We start from the raw sequence: 20,247 nt of genomic DNA, 5'->3' as shown, positions 1-20,247 counted from the left end.
ATTAGGACAGATTTGGCATTGTCAACTTTTTAATTACAAGTAGAATTACAAAGTAATATATATACACTGGATAAAGTTAAATTAACTTCAACAACAAAGTTTTTTTTCCATTACATATAAATTGCTTAAACTGAACTGTAAACTTTATTCCTACTAACATTCTCTCGTACAAATTTAGCTTATGATAACATGTACTCAGTATTTTAGTTTATGTCCATAGAAATAACTTTGAACAAGAAAAGCAAAACCAAAAAACAATGTGTTGAAAATTCAAAAATGAAATCAAATTTACATGATGGAATGATGAAAAATTCAATAAGCCATGAGCAGATTGCATATCCCTACAATGGCAATAGATCCAGCGCTGCTTTTCTACAAATGTAAGAACCACTTGGAGCTAGGCTGGAATTATTATTGCTTGTCTTTTTGAAGGCTGCTCTCTGTTGTACACACCCAGTCAAGCCAATGATATACAATTCTTTCAGAAAAATTACAGCTAGAAAAAGAAAAAGCCATCCTTTACACCATTTTTAACCATCCCCGGCACTGCTATACATCTAGGCTTGACATAACATCCCAGCTTAATCACACACCTCTTGCTCACCCAAAGAATAAAGCACTATTGAAACATCCCAGCATAATGACAAATCTTGTGCTACCATGAAGGAAGAAAGCACACTATCTACATTCATCACAAATCAGTATAAATTCAATGTACCTCTTGAGTAATACAATAATTCCAATAATTGGTTATGTGCTTACATGTAGGTCACTAATGCATCTAACTTGTGTGCATAAAGCACCAAACAATCATTACCTGTATAAATCAGAGCAGTCATTCATAGGGAAAATGATCAAGTATTAACATTAGAACAAAACAACAACTGCGGAAAAAAGAAAGTCACCCCCAAAAAATTAACAATAATACATGATGAATAAATGAAAAACTATTGAAGAGCGCCCAAACAAATATCGAACTACTTGTAGTCAAATGGGAAGAATAAAATGACCACTTAATTGAATTCAGACTTCTATATTTTGGCTGGTTTTACATCTCTTGTGGCTAACTACTAAAATTTGTAGCTATTTATGGGTAGAAGAGGTTTGAAAATTTGACTATCTACATGAAAGGTCCTAAAACATCCTAGTTTTTACTAAGGTTTCAAGCTATTTGTTTTTTTCAATGGTTCCTAAGTATTTCTTGACCTTTAAGATTTTAAACCATTTCTGACATCCAAAATATTTTCTCTTCAATTTGTTTTCAAACGGTATGTACTTTTTACTCACAAGTTCCCCATATAAAAAAATTTCTTCCAAATAAATATTTATTTTTCACCATTATCTAACTATTAAATAGAAAATTACAATCTTGTTTTAATAATTAGCCTTCAAACATTCCAAACATTAGAAAAAAAGTAGATTTATATGAATCCTATCTCAACCAGAGCAATACTAAACACCACTGACTGCAATTTCAAGCATGAAAATGTTTTCATCACAAACAGAAAATCTCTACATTAATAACTTTTGCATATTAACAATTCAGTCCCAGATATTTACAAATCTTCAACTATATCACTTCTGATTTGTCTTGTGTGTATACCAATTCACTATTAGCACATAAATGACTTTAGAATAGTCAGAAATCTTGAAAACAGTACAAATTCAATGCATAATACTTCAGATATTAATTTCCAATGCTGCTTGCAAAGGAGGTATAGAGTTGAAATTGGTAAGACTTGAAATTATTAATAAGCAAAAAGGTTACATAAAAGATTGAATAAATCATCTATACTTGACATGGTGGAAACGCAAGCAGGCAATAAAGTTCCATTAGGAGCAACAATAGATGAGTCAATGAGATTTGCTGAACAATTCTATGTGTAGATGTCTAAGAGTCCAAATGGTTAGGATAAAGGATGTTCACATGAAGAAGGGCTAGGTGATGACTGGAGTATCAAATCATGAATTCTACATACATAGGAAGCAACATCAATTTCAACTTCTTCATAGCGTTTTATGAATGGGTCTTCCTGTAATGTACAGAAACGGTTAAAAATAAAATTTAGAATTTTTTTTTGAAGAAAATAAAAGAAAATTTTTTTTTTTTAAATGATCTTTTAAATATGTTTTAGTATCCTGCCACTGCTACTGAATGGAGGAAATAGTACATTTACTTGTTTTTTGTAGCAGTGTAGAATATTAATTCTTTCCATAATTATTTTACACTTTCTGATGGAACTATTTACATGGCCATGTTTTTCTTTATCTTAAAATGTTATATTTGTTATAGAATTATAAAGGAAAATGCAAGCCACCCCCCTCTTTTTTTTTTTTTAAAGAAAATGTTTATGATAAAAAATTATAAACAATTTTTTTTTATGATGTTTATCCTGAACATTAGTTGGGGAAAGTAAAGGTGGTTGGTTGCTATGCTGGCCACATGACACCCATGTTAACTTTTAGAAATGGAAACATGAACCTTTCATTCTCTGTCCCTTAGATCATAGTCTGAAAGTGATATTGTTACTCTTTTTTTTAAATCCATAATTACACAGACCTTTATAAACAAGACATTTAAAAAAACTTAAAATGGACATCTTGAGCTTATCTGATTTGTCTACCCTTGGAAAAAGCATGATAAAGAAACTTTAAGATTCAAACTCATTGCAATTGGTAGAAACTTGGTAAAAAGAGGGAGGGGGAAATCCTTTTTGTTTCTTTTTTCCTAGTTAGTAAATGCTTGGGTATTTTTTCAGCTTATAACAGTCATTTTTTTTTAACAGAAACAAATATGTATTTCAATATTTGTTTTCTGTAACATTGATTCATTTTACATAATTAAGTGATGGTAAAAGTCAAACTGCATACCAATAGTTTGTTATATTTTGGTCGTTGTTTGTCCTCTTTTGTCAAACTGTTGAAATCAAAGTGGGAAAAAAATGAATTAATAAAGCAAACAACTGTAGTGCAAAAACAATTGTAGCTATAACTATTATGAACCAATGAATCAAAGAACTAATTAAAAAAAATGGAACAGCAAACTTTTTTTTTCCCCCACCCTAAAAGATGCATAGAGGTTTTCAAGAAGGAAAAAAATGTCTGTGCAGAATTGTACGATTAATTGATTAAATAAAATGCTTTGGATATCCAGCTGTTTCAGCATTTTCATTGAATGTTTCTTAGCACAATTTACATCATCCAAATAAAAACAAAAGTATTAGCATAGCTTTTCAGATTTAACATTTAGGAGTGAACATTTTCTGCATTTACTATTACATCAGCATTTTCTTTCACCTGAACTGGGATGACCAACAGCTTGAACCTCACCAGCAAAGGCCATTGTCACATACTCATGGTCATTAAGTAGCAGACATTATATTACTATATTACTATTTGTTCCCAGTCTATATATTGTTTATTTTGACTGGAACACCCAACCTTCTTGCAGATTCAATTAAATGTACATTTTAATGATCCCCTAACATATCTTTTAGCCCATAATTCTAGTTTGTTGCATTGAATTGGATCGGCCCGCTCTTTTTCTGGAACCCTTTTGACTTGAATTAGAACAGCCAACACTATAACGCGCTGACCCCACTGAAGCAAAAATTGGTCCATGAATTCTAGTCTCCCTCTGGATCAAGAATACACTTAGGCTGTGTTCTCAAGAAAATAAAATGAAAATATCTATTAGTTTTTTTTTAATGAACTTATTTTAAAGTGTCCAAAATGGAGAGTTAAAGAATTATTAATTTATTTTGTTTTTATAATTTGTACACACAAACATGCATTCATGCAGCTATTTCTTATTTAAGGAAAAAGAAAGAAAATATCCGTTTTTAAAAATATGGAAGTTTATATGGAAAATTTGTATTTAAGGTTTATATAGAGAGATGCTGAAAATTTAATGGTTTAATAGAAAGTATGCAATGTTTCTCGAATGGCAGCATTCAGACAATCAGAACCGTTAGCTTCTTAGAGATAAAAAGAAATGTGTACAAATGTCAAGCAAATCAGTTTGGTGGTTAAACAGATCTCTTGATAGATGAGTAAGTGGTATTTGGCAAATATATAAAAGATAATATGCAGTGGCTTTTTTTGTGAGTGAAAAATGTTTCATAGTAAACAAAAATCAATTAAGGCTATAAAGCTCACCATGTGTTGATAAAATTGATGCATTCCACTGAAAATGTAGAGTCACTAGGCAATCTTGGGGCAGAGCCTTGTACAACTTGTTGTAACTGATCAAAAACACTTTGCCATTTAGGATAAGGAAACTTGCCAGTGGCTAGCTCCATCTAAAATAAAAAGCTATAATTAAGGCTATGTTTGTTTAGAAATAAAGATGAATTTTGTTAATGATGACAAAAAATTGCTTTATATTTAGCTGTTTGAACAAGAATCTTGAGCATTTTATTTTTCATAACTTGGTCAAGAAAGTGAGGAAAGAGAAAATATTGACAGTCAAACTCAAAAGCAGAAAAACATGAAATGTGGTATTAAGTGTCAAAGATTCCGCACTAGGGTGTTGAGAGAGTGCTGACAATGACATGACAAAGAAGGAGAGCAGAGAAAACAGATGAATGCTGATTACATCGTCAACAGAAAAGGACTGAGTTTTCTTTATAAGAAGATATAATCAATTTGACACTGGAATTGTGTGGTTAGTAAAATTCTATACTATCAGACATAAAGTCAGATGACAACACTGTTAGATGGGGAGGGGGATGTTTAAAGTGTTAAAGAATGAACAAAAATTCTCTTCAAGAATTGATTTTTATAATCCAAACTAAAATTTAATAACCAATCACTATAGTTCAGTTAAGAAAACAAGACAAAATTTATTTTCAATAACAAAAAAATCCACAGAATTAACTCAACATCACACCCATTACTTAAGGACCCTCTAAGTTACTTATATTTTTGCCCCTTATATGGCAAAGACCTAAGCATATTTTCACAGATGTTCTCACTAATGTGTTAATTAAATCATTCAATCCTTTCCAGTTTTTAGTAGTAAAGAAAAGCTGGCTGGACAAAATAAAAGAATGGACCGGCCTCTCTTGATATCCTGCTTAAAACAGCTACTGGCCAAGAAAATTGGAGGGATTTGGTTATGTGAACTGTCACAGCAAAAAAACAGCTACAGGCCAAAGAAATTGGAGGGATTTGGTTATGTAAACTGTCACAGCACCCCAATGACGAAAGTCAAATGACACATGAGATGAGAGTAAAAAGCTTAATCTGAAGATAAAAATGTGTTCACATTCAGATAACCATGACACATTTTATGACAATCAGAAAAAATAAGTCATTTATAGTTGATTTACTGACCAGTGTTATGCCTAAACTCCAAACATCAGATCTGACATCATATCCCCTGCTTGAAGCTTTAGGATCTATTCTTTCTGGCTGTTGAGACAGAACAAAGAAATTTGGTCATTCAATCATTTCAAGGAAGTACAAAGTATAGAATATACACTTTCAGAAAGCATCAAGAAATAGCTTAAAAGAAAAAAAAAAGCTCACAGCCATGTATGGTCGACAACCGGCATCTCTGCTCTTTGCAATAGAGTCCACAAGATGTCCGCTGATGCCAAAGTCACATAATTTGATATTTCCCTTTCTGTCCAGCAGAATATTTGAGGGTTTTACATCTGGAAATTAGAAAATAACAAAGTGAATGTACAGAAAATGTTTCAAGAATCATGAGAAAAAAGATTTATTCTTCAAGTGAATGTTTATTAAGATGCTAAGGATACACCAATGTCACATTTCCAATGAGAACTTTGTTCTGTTTAATAAAGGACATCGCACTTTCTTTCATTACAAGCCCTATATGTTTGCTTGACACTTTACAAAACAAAGTTTCATTTAAACAAATATTCAATATCTTCATTTTGGTCAATATAAACATAGCCACAAATTTACATTTTGGAAAAAAAAATTCAATGTGTAAATTTTTTTAGCTTATTGATTTGAATTTCATCTTTTAATATAAAAATCATGTAATTTAATGTCCCAGGGTATTACAATGACCAATAATTTCCAAGCCCCCAAGGTGGATAGACCTATGAAAAGGATATGGACTGGTCAACTAAGCTCCCCATAGACTACCATTAATTCTTTTAAAAACATTGCACACAGAGGAAGGAATGCAATTCTTGTGAATTCCAGTCCATATCCTCCGCCTCTGCACCTTCAGTCATTTCTAGAAATAGGAAAAAATCTTTTTATTGGTTAAAGAGCCTCAAGAAGATATGCTTCAACTTTATAAGGATAGTTTCACTTGTGAGTAAATCATACTCTGTACAATTTAGATATAAAATTATGGAACTCTTAAAGTAATCTATTTAAATTAATATGCCAGATAAAGATTGTATTGATTGCTAATTAAAAAAAATGTCAAAGGACCAATGGGGAAAATAAAAGGATAACTTGTTTAAATTTAGGTACCCCTTTCAGACCTTGTGATCTAAGGGGCAGATGGATCATTTGTTTCTGTGGCTGATAGTTAATGAGGCTATCATGGGGTCGGCTCAACAACCAAACATCTTTAATTACCTAATGTGTGTCCGGTACCCAATAGAGTTGAGTAGAATCAGGCCTACTAAAAATCCTGAAGTTCAAAATCCAAGTTTTAAATGGGACATGAACTCAAGACAAATTGATTTCGAGGCAAGGGTTTTACCACTCAGCCCCATTAATTTAATTAAAAGGATAATGATTCACATATAAAAAACAAAAGACAGTGGCAACACAAACTCAAAATCGGCCCCGAAGTGGTCCACCAAGGCAGGTAAAAAGGCAGGTTTCAGTATTTTCAGAAGGGACATCAGAATGAAATTCATAAAAGACAAATGACAGAGAAAAATAGAGAAAAAAGGTTGACAGATCTTGTGTGGTGCCCCAGCGGTCCAGCAGACCAAAGGATAGGTGAAAGGGAAGTAAGTTACATGTGAACCTGGCCTAACTGATGTCTTATAATGAATATCTAATTGTTTTGTAAAGGGTCAATCTCTTATTCAAATCCTCAAGAAAAAAACATTTCCGTAAAAAAAAAAAAAAACAACCTTTGGTTGAGTGTTGTATAGCTGCATAAAGGCACAGCAGTTCACGCGATAATATGAAAAACTACCAATTAATTGTTGTTTTAAATTCTGTCCAACTTATATGCATACTAAATAGATTTTAATTATTTTTTTGTGTAAATGTAGTAATTAATATGACAGAACTTACTTTAACTTAGCAATACAAATTTATGTAAAGAATTTTTTTTTGACAAAAAAATCTAAAACCGTTTGCATGGATGTGTTGAAAATATGGTTAATAATAATCTCCCCTACTATTAATAGTGAATAGTTTAATAGTGGTGTATTTTAGAAAAATCTGCTTGCATAAATAATTTTTAAAATTAGATGGTTCACTTTCGGAAAAGAAAAAAGTAGCTGTTGCATCAGAACTTTCAATGATCTAAAATATCATGATGTCTGATTTTCATTTTCTCTTCTAGTTTCTGAGATCTAAACGGGACAGACAGACAGGCCTCACAAAACTAATAACGTCTAAAATAGCATCTTTTCCCCTTTCGGGGGCCACTAAAAACTTCTTTTTTTTTACTATCCCCTTTTCTTTATTAGTGCATTTTCTATTTAATAACAATATTCATTAATTACAACTAGATTGGTTTTTTGTTTTTTTTAATTTTCATTCATGTGCTATTAAGCATGAGCTTGTATGCAAAATTTGGTGATTGGATGAGCAAAAACTAGTCAAAAATTCTATTGCAATATCCAAACAAAAAGTAGAGTGAGTTAATGTAAGCATTGTAAAAATTTAATGATGAAAAATTAACTTAGACTTTAAAAAATTGTCTTGATTTATACATAATAAGATGAGATTTTACAATTTGATTATTCTTCATGCTTTAATTATTTCTCAATAATCTCTCCCATTTTTACATTATGTATATGCATGAGTTTATAATGTAAACCGATTGGTCCAATCTACTATATGCTATTTTCATACAATAGATAGCACGGACTGAATAGAACAATTTGAAAAATGCAATGAATGTGTTACTAACCTCTGTGAATAATTTTTAATTTTTCTTTCAAATAATTCAAAGCTTTGACAGTCTGAAAAGAATAAAAAATAAAGGCTAAAACATTAGACTTCAAAAAGTATAACATTGAAATCCAGTTACAGGCAGAACTATTCAAATTTTAAATAAAATCTTAAAAGTATTTAAGCCTTATAATTCAGTAATCTGCTACTGGGCAAAAAAAAAATTGAAATAAAGTTTATTAATTAAAACCAATTGCATTAATATTTTAATGTGTCACACAATTGAACAAAGTAATCTATATGGCATATTTACAGTCAATGAAAATTGTTTTCATTGTTGATCTAAGAATATATTTGTAACTTTAATAGTTTAAGTAACATTTCTAATTAACTCTCTCTAATTATCTTGTAGGTTCTGACAGAATTATTTACTTGGCCCATTTTTCATATACTACTATGTTATGATTTAATTTTAATAACTTTATAATCAGAAATTGTTATCAGCTATAGAATTAAATAGAAATGCATGCCATTTCTATGAATATAGATAATCTGTACAGGACCAAAAGTTATTTGTTACAAATAACACCTAGAAAAATATTTAAAATGGTTAATTATCCAATACTACCACCAATGTTCTGACTATAGTAAAGGCCCAGACAATTAGATTTCTAAGAAATGATCTATAGTTGCTTTATGAAGGAGAAGAAAGAAGACCACACTTAAGCAACCAGCATCAAACTAAATATATTTGTTAAAAACAAGTTAAAAGGGAAAAAATTCAGAAATTAAAATTTTAACGAGTAAAAAGAAAAGCCTCAACAATGAGACCATCATCTCAGAAAGATATTTACATTTTTAAAATGTTTTAATTATGTATTTAAATGAAGGAAAAAAAAAACACTTACAGCTACAGTTATTTTGCCCAATATATCTTCAGGAATGAATTCATGTAATTCACTGTAAACAAACTTGTAAAACTTGTCTAAAGAGATATCCATTAGCTCCATACATATCCAACAGTCTCCCTGAAAACAACAAGGCTACATTAATGTTGCTGTACATTCAAACACATGTAAGCTAAAGTATATAGACTTTAGAATACGAGGTTAACAATTATTAGTTCAGTGTTTCTCAAACATTTAGCTATAACAACACCATATAAGAAATTAATTTTTCATCTTAGACAGCTATAGGGCTTGGAGAAGCACTGTTTTTCTCCATTCTGACATGAAATGAATTGACTGGCTTCTAGAGGGCATTAGTCATCATAAAAAAAAAAAGGGCAGGTAAAATTACATATAAAGACAGCAAATTTATAATTAAAGATTTTGTATCCCTTGATAAATGTATGCCTTTGCATCCTCTAAAAGGGTGTGTCACATTGTTTGAAAAACATGAGTATCTCTCTGCGGCAATTTACGCCTTGGGAGACAATCTTTTCCCTTTACATGTTAATCATCTGAGACTTTAATACAAGATAAAACCAGTAATGGCCAATATCAAAACCCTATTAAATATATATGCAATATTTTATGGAGTGTCATCAGTCCATAAAAATTTTTTTTTAGCATATATCAAGTAATCATTAGACTTTAAGAAAATGGCTTATATCTCATAATCTATTAGTATATAAGAAAATCAACAAGTGTAAAACTAGGATGTATCACTTTGGTGTACAAACACTCCCACTCATAAACTCAGTTCAATAACAAAACAGGTATACATTTGTAAAGGTTTAAGTTACTTCTTTAAATAGAGCGCCATAGAACTGTACAATGTAGGGGCAATCATTGCTTCTCATGACCACATCCAAGTCCATTAACAGCTGCTTCTGATCTCTCTCCTCCACTGTTGATCTGATTCTCTGCAACCATACAATCATATCATTAAAATCACTCAATTTAGAGACAGGACAGGACAAATGCAATAATACATAAAACACTGAACTATAACTTACAAATATACAAAAACACAAAACTAATAAAATACTCAGAAAGACAAAGTTTTATTTCATATGCTAGGAAGGAATAAATTCATATAAGTGCCTCTTCTTCCCTAGTGCCATTAGAGCATGTAAAAGGTTGCCTGAATAAGCAAACACTAACTTAGCAGAGTTTAAGTTTAAAATACATAGGACATCTCTTTTGAAGGAACGTCAGTTATTTTAAGACAAACATGTACAGTTTAAATGCAGTATTGGCTTTTTAAATATTTTATAACAGAGCACTAATATTTGGAACAAGGCTGAACAAGACAGCTGGACATCTCTTCCAAAGGCTAAAGTTATACATCTAAGACCAAAAGGAAACTGCTGCCAAAGGTCTAGATGGCAAAAAGAACTTAAACCAACCACTGAAAGACAACAGTTATTTTGTTATGTATGTGCTGGATGTGTCAAAATATATCCATGACATCTATATCTTTGTAGCTATGTGAAATACTACACTCCTCCTTAATCTTTTGACTCTAAGACAAACCTTATTTTGGAATAATTAAATCAAACTCTTAAGGGCATATAGCAAGAATGTCAATCATTAAGTCATCCCTACATTTACTGCCCTGAGTATCAATCAATAAACCAGTCATAAGCTTACATATTACCTAATGAGGCCAAGCAAAGAATATAAAAGCAATAGTCCTGACAAACTTTTACAATATAGTTATTCTCACCCTTAGTATATAACCATCAATTCTACACTTGAGCAGTAAAAAAAAAAAAAAAAAAACAGCACTGAAGCAAAAATGTATGAAGTTAAATCACAGAAAACATTGAAGGCATTCACATTTTCTTAATTTCAAAATGTCTACGCTTACCTTAACTGCCATTATCGTCCCACTTTTTTCATGAATCATTTTGTTAACGAATCCATAGTTTCCTCTTCCCATCTCTCCTAAATCTTTTAAATCTTCAGACGTGAACTCAAAAGACTGATGGAGTAAGGACAAAACTTTTGTTAACTATATTACACACTTCCTCTAATTCATTAGTTTCATGTTTCTAACTAAATTTGAACTAATACAGTACAGTAAGACTATTTCAAATGCTATCTAAATGTGTTTTGTTTTTTTAAGTACAAAACAGTAGGATTCAATAAATTTAAACACTTTAGAAACAGTGAATGATATTTGCAATTTTTAGCTTATTGTTATTTAGGTTGTTGAATCTAAAACTATGAAAAATTTGTGCCAAGCAAATCCAGTAGTTTCTACCCATGTGCAGTATTTGGTTCACTTATGGTAATTTATCAATAACTAAGCTATTTTATTACCTCTTCTGGAGAAATTTGAAGCTTGCCAGTGGTACGTTCTATACCACGAGACCTTAGTCTCTCTCTATATGAAAACAATAGCAACGTTAGTTGTCAACTTAATCTTTATAAACATCATGTAATTAATGCAAACTATTACTCATAGTAAAATGTGAATCACTGGTGATTAGAAAGTGCTTTAAATATGATATATACATGTCATCTACAAAAATTGAACATTAAGTTAAATCCTAATTACAAGTACTAACATTTGTGCTGTGTGCCCCAAGTCAGCAAGTATAGAGTTTGATGGAGATGGCTGTTTGATGCTGCTAGGTGTTGCTCCAGGACTTGGTGATGCAGAGCCAAACTCTAGGCGCAAACTCTGCCTCATTTCTGTTTAAATAGAAATGATGTTTCCAATTAAAAGTAAAAATGATTCATGTAACAATAAGAACTAAAAAAACTTACTTAACTCGTAATAAAGTGTATGACTGGTTAAAACTTAGGACTGTCATTATTAAGGTCTCAAGTTTGAACCCTGTCCCATCTGGGATGAATTCTCTTTATTTTTGAAGGAACATATATCTGAAACCACCACAACTGCTTTTCTCCAACTAATAATGTCAGGTACCCATTGACTGAGGCAAGCAATAAAATCCTTAAAAAAAAAATTGTTGAGCTAACAAGTCTCATACTAAATAAAACATTTTTAAACAGTGAGATGATGGGCTGAAAGGGACAAAAAAAAAAGGGGGGGGGGATCAACTATTTTGGAACTCTCGTTGGGCTATCTGGATGAAAAGAAGTTACTAACCCCAACAATAGAAGGAAGAATGCCTAGAACTAAATGAGACTGTCAAAATAAAATAGAGTCCAGAAGCCAACATAAAAAAAAAAAAAAAATTGAACTTCAATTTTCATTAATGTAGCCTACATCTAACCCAGTCTAGTGCAGCTACAAAGATTTTAAGTGAACTTCTTCAGAAGTTCCATCCAAAAGGAAGATTATTATATTCTACACTTATCGGTGTGCTAATGTCTGCTAATCAGAGATTTAAATTCTATTAAGTCAGTTTTTCTGGCTGAACTAGGCCACCTATTCCATGCTCTAATGGCACCTGGGAATGCTAATTATTGCATCTCTATATTTTGTTGTCACTACAAAAACATTGTTAAAAAACTGTCTGTGAAAGAAAACATTAGTTTCTAACTTTAATAACATTTAATCTAAACTAGATATAAACTTAAGCAGATCTACAATAACTAAATTTTTATTTATATGTAAAAACAAAAAAAAAAAGATGTATCAAGATCATAAGCAAGTATCTTGGAGCCAATATTGACAACATAACATGAAAATCTCATTAGATAAAGGACATTATTGTTTAAATCTATTGTGTTGCTTTGTTTTCAAGCAACACAATACATTATGACTGAATATCGGTTTCAATTGTATTCCTTTGTTTTTACATATTGATTCAAAGCTCTATTACGTATTCTCTAAGAAGAGAACTACAAGTACCTGGCACTTTTTTCTTTCTATTCTCAGGTAGATCCATAATAGGTGAGTATCACATACACTTTATATGTCCACATAACACAGTATATAAACATATGAAACCAAGTTTTATCACTTTCTCTCAGATCAATACTGGTCCAACTGTGATGTAAGTTTTCCAATAAACAAACTAACCAGAAAACATGTGTTTCCTACACTGTTCATGCTTCTGGAATGTCAGATACCTAAACTTAGCTTAGTGGTGGGTAGGCTGAACAGACACATACACAAATGAAATCACAGACCACAGTACTATACACTTGAACTATCTTGTCTGCTATGGGGATTTCCCTATTCTAAACAGTTTTTACCACAAGGGACTAATCCTGAATAAGGAGTGGGACTTTTTGTTTATGATCAGTTTGATAGGTAGGTTAAATAAGTAGGTCATGCCAGATTTATGCTGAGAATTGAACATTAGATCTTCAGTTGTTTAGATTTTTTTTTAGTAAATGTTTTTTTTTTTTTAATAATCTATTTTTAAACATGTATTAAAATCTTTTGAAGGTAAATAATGTGTGGGCCAGGATAGGAATAAAAAGATTTTGCTTGTAAGACACTTGCTAGCTACTTTGTAGCACATAAAAAAGAAAAATAGAGTTAATTTTTTTTCTTTTTTAATATTTCAAATCATAGCAATACTTGTGTTTAAATATATATTGATTTTGATTTTAGGCACACCAGCACAATTTAGGCCATGTTGGTTTAAATATATATATATGAAAGCTTTATCAATAATACAAGTTCAATTATCTGTGTATGTGAATGTTTTAAATGTGGTTAATAGCCAAATTTAATATATATGTAAAACTTGCACAAGCTTATGTTTGAGTTTGGCATTTCATATTATATAATTAAGTAATATGGGCCTACACATTGAGTGCTTTCAATACAATTAGATGTTGTAAATCTAAAAAAAAATATAATTTGACTCTAAATATTGGTCAGAAACATTGAATGCGTATTTATAATATCAATGAATGTAGATTTAGTTTTAAAAAAATATATATCAAGGTTATATAGTTGCATGGCAGTTTATTTTTCATGGGACCAGCTGAGGCAAAAGTTTTTACAAATTGCGAACCATTTAATAATTATTATAATTTTTTTTTTCATGGGACCAGCAGAACCAAAAGTTTTTAAAAATTGCAAAGCATCTATTAATAATTATAATTTTCATATATATTGATTTTTATTTTTGACTGTCCCTGTGTAAATAGATACAATTTATGTGTATCTGACTTTTTTAGAGGACAATGTGTATACTACTAGGCATTGAACAAGTAAAATTCTAATTCTAAGACATAATATTATATAAATAACCTTTATTTAAGGGAAGGCTATATTATACAAGGCTATGTAAATGTATAGGTAAAGGATTTACAAAATAACACCACAGCCATCATGCAAGTACAAACACTTTGACACACTAACACATGGTCATAGTAGAGAACAACACATGTACACCAAGACATGGTCACATAGTATCCTAGAGCAGTAATACATGTTTGATAAGTGTCAGGTGTGTACATTTGACTTCAAAGATAGTGCAAGTATTTCATAACAGATTTTGCAGCTAAGGAAGTGACAGAACCAGTGTTAAGGGAATGTTTCAATGTTATGTAACAGCTAAGGAAGTGACAGAACCGATGTTAAGGGAATGTTTCAATGTTATGTAACAGCTAAGGAAGTGACAGAACTGATGTTAAGGGAATGTTTCAATGTTATGTAACAGCTAAGGAAGTGACAGAACCGATGTTAAGGGAATGTTTCAATGTTATGTAACAGCTAAGGAAGTGACAGAACCGATGTTAAGGGAATGTTTCAATGTTATGTAACAGCTAAGGAAGTGACAGAACCGATGTTAAGGGAATGTTTCAATGTTATGTAACAGCTAAGGAAGTGACAGAACCGATGTTGAGGGAATGTTTCAATGTTATGTAACAGCTAAGGAAGTGACAGAACCGATGTTAAGGGAATGTTTCAATGTTATGTAACAGCTAAGGAAGTGACAGAACCGATATTAAGGGAATGTTTCGATGTTATGTAACAGCTAAGGAAGTGACAGAACTGATATTAAGGGAATGTTTCGATGTTATGTAACAGCTAAGGAAGTGACAGAACTGATATTAAGGGAATGTTTCGATGTTATGTAACAGCTAAGGAAGTGACTTGTAATTTGAACTTAAAATGTTTCATAAAAGGCCTCTAGACACAGAATGTTGAAGAATCTTACTAACCAACAGAAGGTACATATTCAGATGGTGTGACAAAAGCAGAGAGGTTTTACTGCGTTTAATACTAGATTTATGATGCATACATTTTTAAGAAATATACTATGAATTAACTTTAAAACAGCTACTAGTAATGATAATGTTGCAACTCATGTTAAATGAAGACAGATTTATTCATGTTTTTTTTTCTATTTTTAAACAGTTTCTTATTAAAATATAATTATTTAGAGTGTAGAAGAATGTATATATCCAGATCTTTATAATTTATTATAAATAAACTAATTTAAGTAGGGTCAGTAGGGAACCTTCTTACAAGTCTCACCCTTATAAATATTCTTATATAATTAGAGCTTAAGATTTTACACACTAATTTATATAAGGGGAAAAGTCTATTAATATTAATATTCTGTTTCGTTTTTAGACTTAGTGTAGGTCCTGTTAGAAAGCTAGTATGTATATATATATATTTATTCCAAAATGATGATATTATATATATATATCTTGACTATTTTATTTATTATTATTAGATCTAAATCTAGACTGTATAATATATATCTAGATTCTATAGTCTGATAGATCTATAGTAGAGATATATATATTTTATATAGATCTAGTTTTCTTGACTGTCTCACTCTGTCCAGTTGGTTGAGAAAATTTTTGTGTGTAGATCTATATATTATAGATCTATATTGACTATATAGACTACTAGATCTATATTAGGTATAGAGTATAGAGAGTCTAGACTACTACTGTTTATCTAGAAAAACTACAACAGTGTTACTACAGACTACTGGTATTGTGGTAATCATTTTAATTAAAACATTCATTTACAATATATACTATATAGATCTAGATTTACATGTATTCTTAAAAAATTAACTCGTTACTAGATCTACCGGATGCCGCATGCTTCTGAGAACGAGACTGTCAGCGAGTGTGAAATGAACATCAGCGACTTACAAAATTACATCAGATCTTAGACTTAGTATCATTAAAAAAATGTATTGACACAAACGACTCAGCGAGCGACCCATTCAGGTGTTAAAATTATTCTTTTAAAGTGAAACTAGACTATAATGGACTAGATTTAAAGGGAACCACAAGTCTGGTCTGTAGGACAACAAACTACATGAGTCATTCGTCCGAAAATAGGGAAAGAACACCGAACGGAGATCCTGAGAACCCACCGCTGCTTTGATCACCATCATCCGGAGACGCCATCTTGGAGTTTCGGCCGAAATTTGCCAGCTTTGTTAAGTCCAGTTGGGCAGTATCCTGCCCATAAAGAATGTTGTTTGGTGGCCAGCGTCTAGGGGTAGCCTCTTGCCGAGCAGTTGAGAATCCTCTTAAGCCATCAGCTAGTGTGTTTGGTCTCCTAAGTTCATTTCTTTTTGATGACTCATCGATGATTTCGTTGGGAAAATCCCTTGACGTCATGAGGCTAACTTCTCCGACTCTCACAAAATACCGACGGACGCGAGATTTGCTTCAAATATCCCTGCGTTGAAGAACCCTCGCAACCGAATAATCAATCCAAGGGAAACAACGTGCATAAAGACAATAATTTCATGAGTTATCTAACTTTGTGCATGTTCAACATGAAACTTAGCGGAATTTCAACCGAAGAAAATTGGTACATTATCGCACGAAAATACAAATAAAGTAGAAATTAATAGATGAATAAATAATTAAAAAAAAAGTTTTAGATTAGTTTGCCATTTCATTCTCGTCTTTAATGTCTGTTATGTTCTCATAGAACGTATTTTTAACATTGAATTTTTTTTTTTGTAATTTGAGTTATTAATATTAAACTATTGATCATTATTATTGCTATTATTATTAGGTAGTTTATTATACCATAATATCAACAACAGAAGATAAAACGTTAATAATCACCAAACTTTGAATACTACATTTGGAACAAAAAGTTAAATTTTTCGCCTTTGAAATTTGAAACATACGGTAGCTCGCACATATGTTCATATATACATATATTCCGGCCTCTAGTCTTAAAAGTTCCCAAGGACTGACAGGTGACCACGGAGAACACTCGTGTATACTGTGTGTATTATTTAGAATAATATACTTTTATATTACAGAAATAACAAAAAATACTTTATAAACGTAGGCTAACAACAGCAATTAATTATATATCTTCGAATTAAATAATAAAAAGTTTCAATGCCACATTAGATTAATTAGATCCAGTTGTTACAAATGCTGGCCTGTGAAATATTTAAACACAATTTAAACACAGACATAAAGTATTCCAGTACTGCGGTGTACGTTGTTTTCAACACAATCATTTTTTTCTGATAGCCAATTTGTAAGTGAACGTCCGAAGGGAAAAAAAAAAAAGAGGGGGGGAGTAGATCTTTTTCTTTTTTTAGAGGAGTGGTTTAGGGTAGGGGGGTGTTTTATTTTTCATGCCATAATCATGAATGTGTGTGTCGTTTGTTATTTATGAACAATGTCCGTGCTTGTTATCGTGCGTCCACTTGCTGACCGTTGGTCACGACTTCCGGTCACTGGAATGGTCGAAGCAAAGGGAGGAAAGCACATTTTTGATGACCCCCTCTTCCTCAGTTTTCCGAGGACGTGGGGAACATATGCAACCCACTGAGCCAAAACGAAATGTTTTCTATGTTCAAAGTGACCTCACGATGAGACTTTCGTTCAAAGTGACCTCACGATGAGACTTACGTTCAAAGTGACCTCACGATGAGACTTTCGTTCAAAGTGACCTCACGATGAGACTTTCGTTCAAAGTGACCTCACGATGAGACTTTCGTTCAAAGTGACCTCACGATGAGACTTTCGTTCAAAGTGACCTCACGAGGAGACTTTCGTTCAAAGTGACCTGACCATGAGACTTTCGTTCAAAGTGACCTGACGATGAGACTTTCGTTCAAAGTGACCTGACGATGAGACTTTCGTTCAAAGTGACCTCACCATGAGACTTTCGTTCAAAGTGACCTCACGATGAGACTTTCGTTCAAAGTGACCTCACCATGAGACTTTCGTTCAAAGTGACCTGACCATGAGACTTTCGTTCAAAGTGACCTCACGATGAGACTTTTGTTCAAAGTGACCTGACGATGAGACTTTCGTTCAAAGTGACCTCACCATGAGACTTTCGTTCAAAGTGACCTCACCATGAGACTTTCGTTCAAAGTGACCTGACCATGAGACTTTCGTTCAAAGTGACCTGACCATGAGACTTTCGTTCAAAGTGACCTCACCATGAGACTTTCGTTCAAAGTGACCTCACCATGAGACTTTCGTTCAAAGTGACCTCACCATGAGACTTTCGTTCAATGTGACCTCACGATGAGACTTTCGTTCAAAGTGACCTCACCATGAGACTTTCGTTCAAAGTGACCTCACCATGAGACTTTCGTTCAAAGTGACCTCACCATGAGACTTTCGTTCAAAGTGACCTCACGATGAGACTTTCCTTTTCCCTCGTGCAATGTTTTTTTATTTTTTATATTTTTGTTTTCATAAACTATTTCGTTATGTCAAATTTAAGAGTCTAGTGGGGCTTACATTATGAAGTAATTTTAGAGTTTGATGCTAATTTTATGACACAGATGATAACTTTAAAAAAAAATGTCTTGTCGAGGGTTAGAAAATCATATATATTGTTGACTGTGTCTTGACCACAAATCTCTTCTGGAAACAATGCACTACAATATACAATATCGAAGAATAACGTACACATATTGGTCAATGTTCGATTGGAAATTAATCCATTCATTCGAGCATCACTGCTTGTTATTATGTCGTGCTGAATCCAAAAAAAAAAAGTTTATATATATATATATATTTCTATTCCATTGCTTAAACCTGATAGTGTTCTCAATCTAAAAGATGTACGCCATATAATCAGTATGTTTGGAGACAAGACCGCACTACAAATAACGATTGTCTTGCAAATGGATCTCATTCACCAATCGTAAACAAACAACATTTAGCCATGTGATTCTCTATCTCTTCTATAAAAATTACGATCTAATTTTAATACACAGTGGCTATCACGTGACAGTTTTTTTTCGTTGGTTTATCAATATTATCACGTGACTAAATGTTGTTTGTTTACGATTGGTGAATAAGGTCCATTGACCGTATAGAGAGACGGCTTAAAGGTCGACAGCTACGTTGGGCAGGGGACATATCCCGACGATCGTATGGCAAAGGTAATCTATTTTGGTGAGATAAAAGGTGGTCGGCGTAATAGAGGTACCTCCGAAAACAGACATCGACGACGGAAAGATAACCTAAAACGACCACCGACAGGTTATGTCTGAGCTGGATGTGGCATTGTCAATCTTCTCACTCGAACACAAGCCTCATTATAGGCCTAATATGATTTGATAGCTTCACCAGATAGTCACGTGATCAGAATACATCAACATGTCTTAATCTCAAGAAGTTCTATATTAAACTTTTTATTAGAAGAGTCGTGTACATTTGAGGCTTATAGTTACAGACAGTGCTTTTTTAGAGGGGAAAAGACGCTATTAGTTTTGTGTGGTTTGTCCGTCCGTCCGTCCCATTTAGATTTCGTAAACTAGAAAAGATATTGAAAATCCGACATCATGATATTTTAGAGTATTTTAGACCATTCAAAGTTCTGATGCAACGGCTACATTTTTTTCCTTGAAGCGAAAAATTTATTTTTTAAAATCAACTATGGAATCAGTTTGTTCATAAAAATACACCATTTTTACAACTATTCACTATTAATAATAACAAACACGGGAGGCTCCCTTATTAATAAGGGAGGTAGCTACTAATCATATTTTTAACACATTTATGCAAACGATTTTCGAATGTTTGTAAAAAAATTTTTTTTTTAAACAAATGTATTGCTAAGTTTAGTAAGTTCTGTCAAATTAACTACTACATTTACACACACAAAAAAGGTTTACTTTTTTTAAAGACAAAAATCAATTAATTATTGCCTTCAGTTTATTCTCTTATTCTCTCCCATTAGAAATTAGATCCTGTTACATATAAGTGCGTGTCAACGTGTGAGTAAGTGCACGTAATTGTGTGTGTGTGTGTGTGTGTGATATCTGTAGCCGTAAGTGTATGTATAAGTCTGTTTTTGTGAGTGCTTGTGAAT

The 20,247-nt window shown here is 32.1% G+C and overlaps 1 protein-coding gene across 6 annotated transcripts; it reads right to left on the bottom strand.

Moving 5' to 3' along the window:
* Positions 1–11: 11 nt before the first annotated feature.
* On the bottom strand, positions 12–16,598 carry LOC106052769 (dual specificity mitogen-activated protein kinase kinase 4-like). Of its 6 annotated transcripts, none has more exons than XM_056021625.1 (13): positions 16,304–16,445; positions 12,847–13,093; positions 11,591–11,717; positions 11,343–11,406; positions 10,888–11,001; positions 9,818–9,937; positions 8,979–9,098; positions 8,090–8,141; positions 5,533–5,660; positions 5,338–5,415; positions 4,159–4,301; positions 2,872–2,917; positions 12–2,033 (listed from the first exon to the last, which is right to left on the bottom strand). In XM_056021625.1, the coding sequence occupies exons 2-13, from the start codon at positions 12,881–12,883 to the stop codon at positions 1,908–1,910; spliced, it is 1,155 nt and encodes a 384-aa protein (XP_055877600.1). In that variant the 5' UTR covers positions 12,884–13,093; positions 16,304–16,445; the 3' UTR covers positions 12–1,907. The 6 variants fall into 6 exon arrangements, with proteins under 6 accessions (XP_055877600.1, XP_055877601.1, XP_055877598.1 ...); XM_056021626.1 differs by having other exon boundaries at positions 12,847–13,051; positions 16,304–16,436; XM_056021623.1 differs by lacking the exon at positions 16,304–16,445 and adding an exon at positions 16,004–16,259.
* Between the last annotated feature and the right edge of the window lie 3,649 nt (positions 16,599–20,247).

The sequence above is a fragment of the Biomphalaria glabrata genome, chromosome 2 (assembly GCF_947242115.1).
Source record: "Biomphalaria glabrata chromosome 2, xgBioGlab47.1, whole genome shotgun sequence".
Taxonomy (NCBI): Eukaryota; Metazoa; Mollusca; class Gastropoda; family Planorbidae; genus Biomphalaria; species Biomphalaria glabrata.
Note: the sequence above shows the minus strand (reverse complement) of the source record. Positions and strands in the feature narration are given on the sequence as shown.

Bases quoted from the DNA above. Each gene is read 5' to 3' on its own strand.
- LOC106052769 (XM_056021621.1), bottom strand. From the start codon at position 16,553: ATGACGTCAAGGGATTTTCCCAACGAAATCATCGATGAGTCATCAAAA. The intron at 9,938-10,887 runs GTAAGCGTAGAC...GTATGGTTGCAG, and splicing joins GGACGATAATGGCAGTTAAG to AGAATCAGATCAACAGTGGA. The intron at 4,302-5,337 runs GTCAGTAAATCA...TTTTTATTTTAG, and splicing joins GGAGTTTAGGCATAACACTG to ATGGAGCTAGCCACTGGCAA.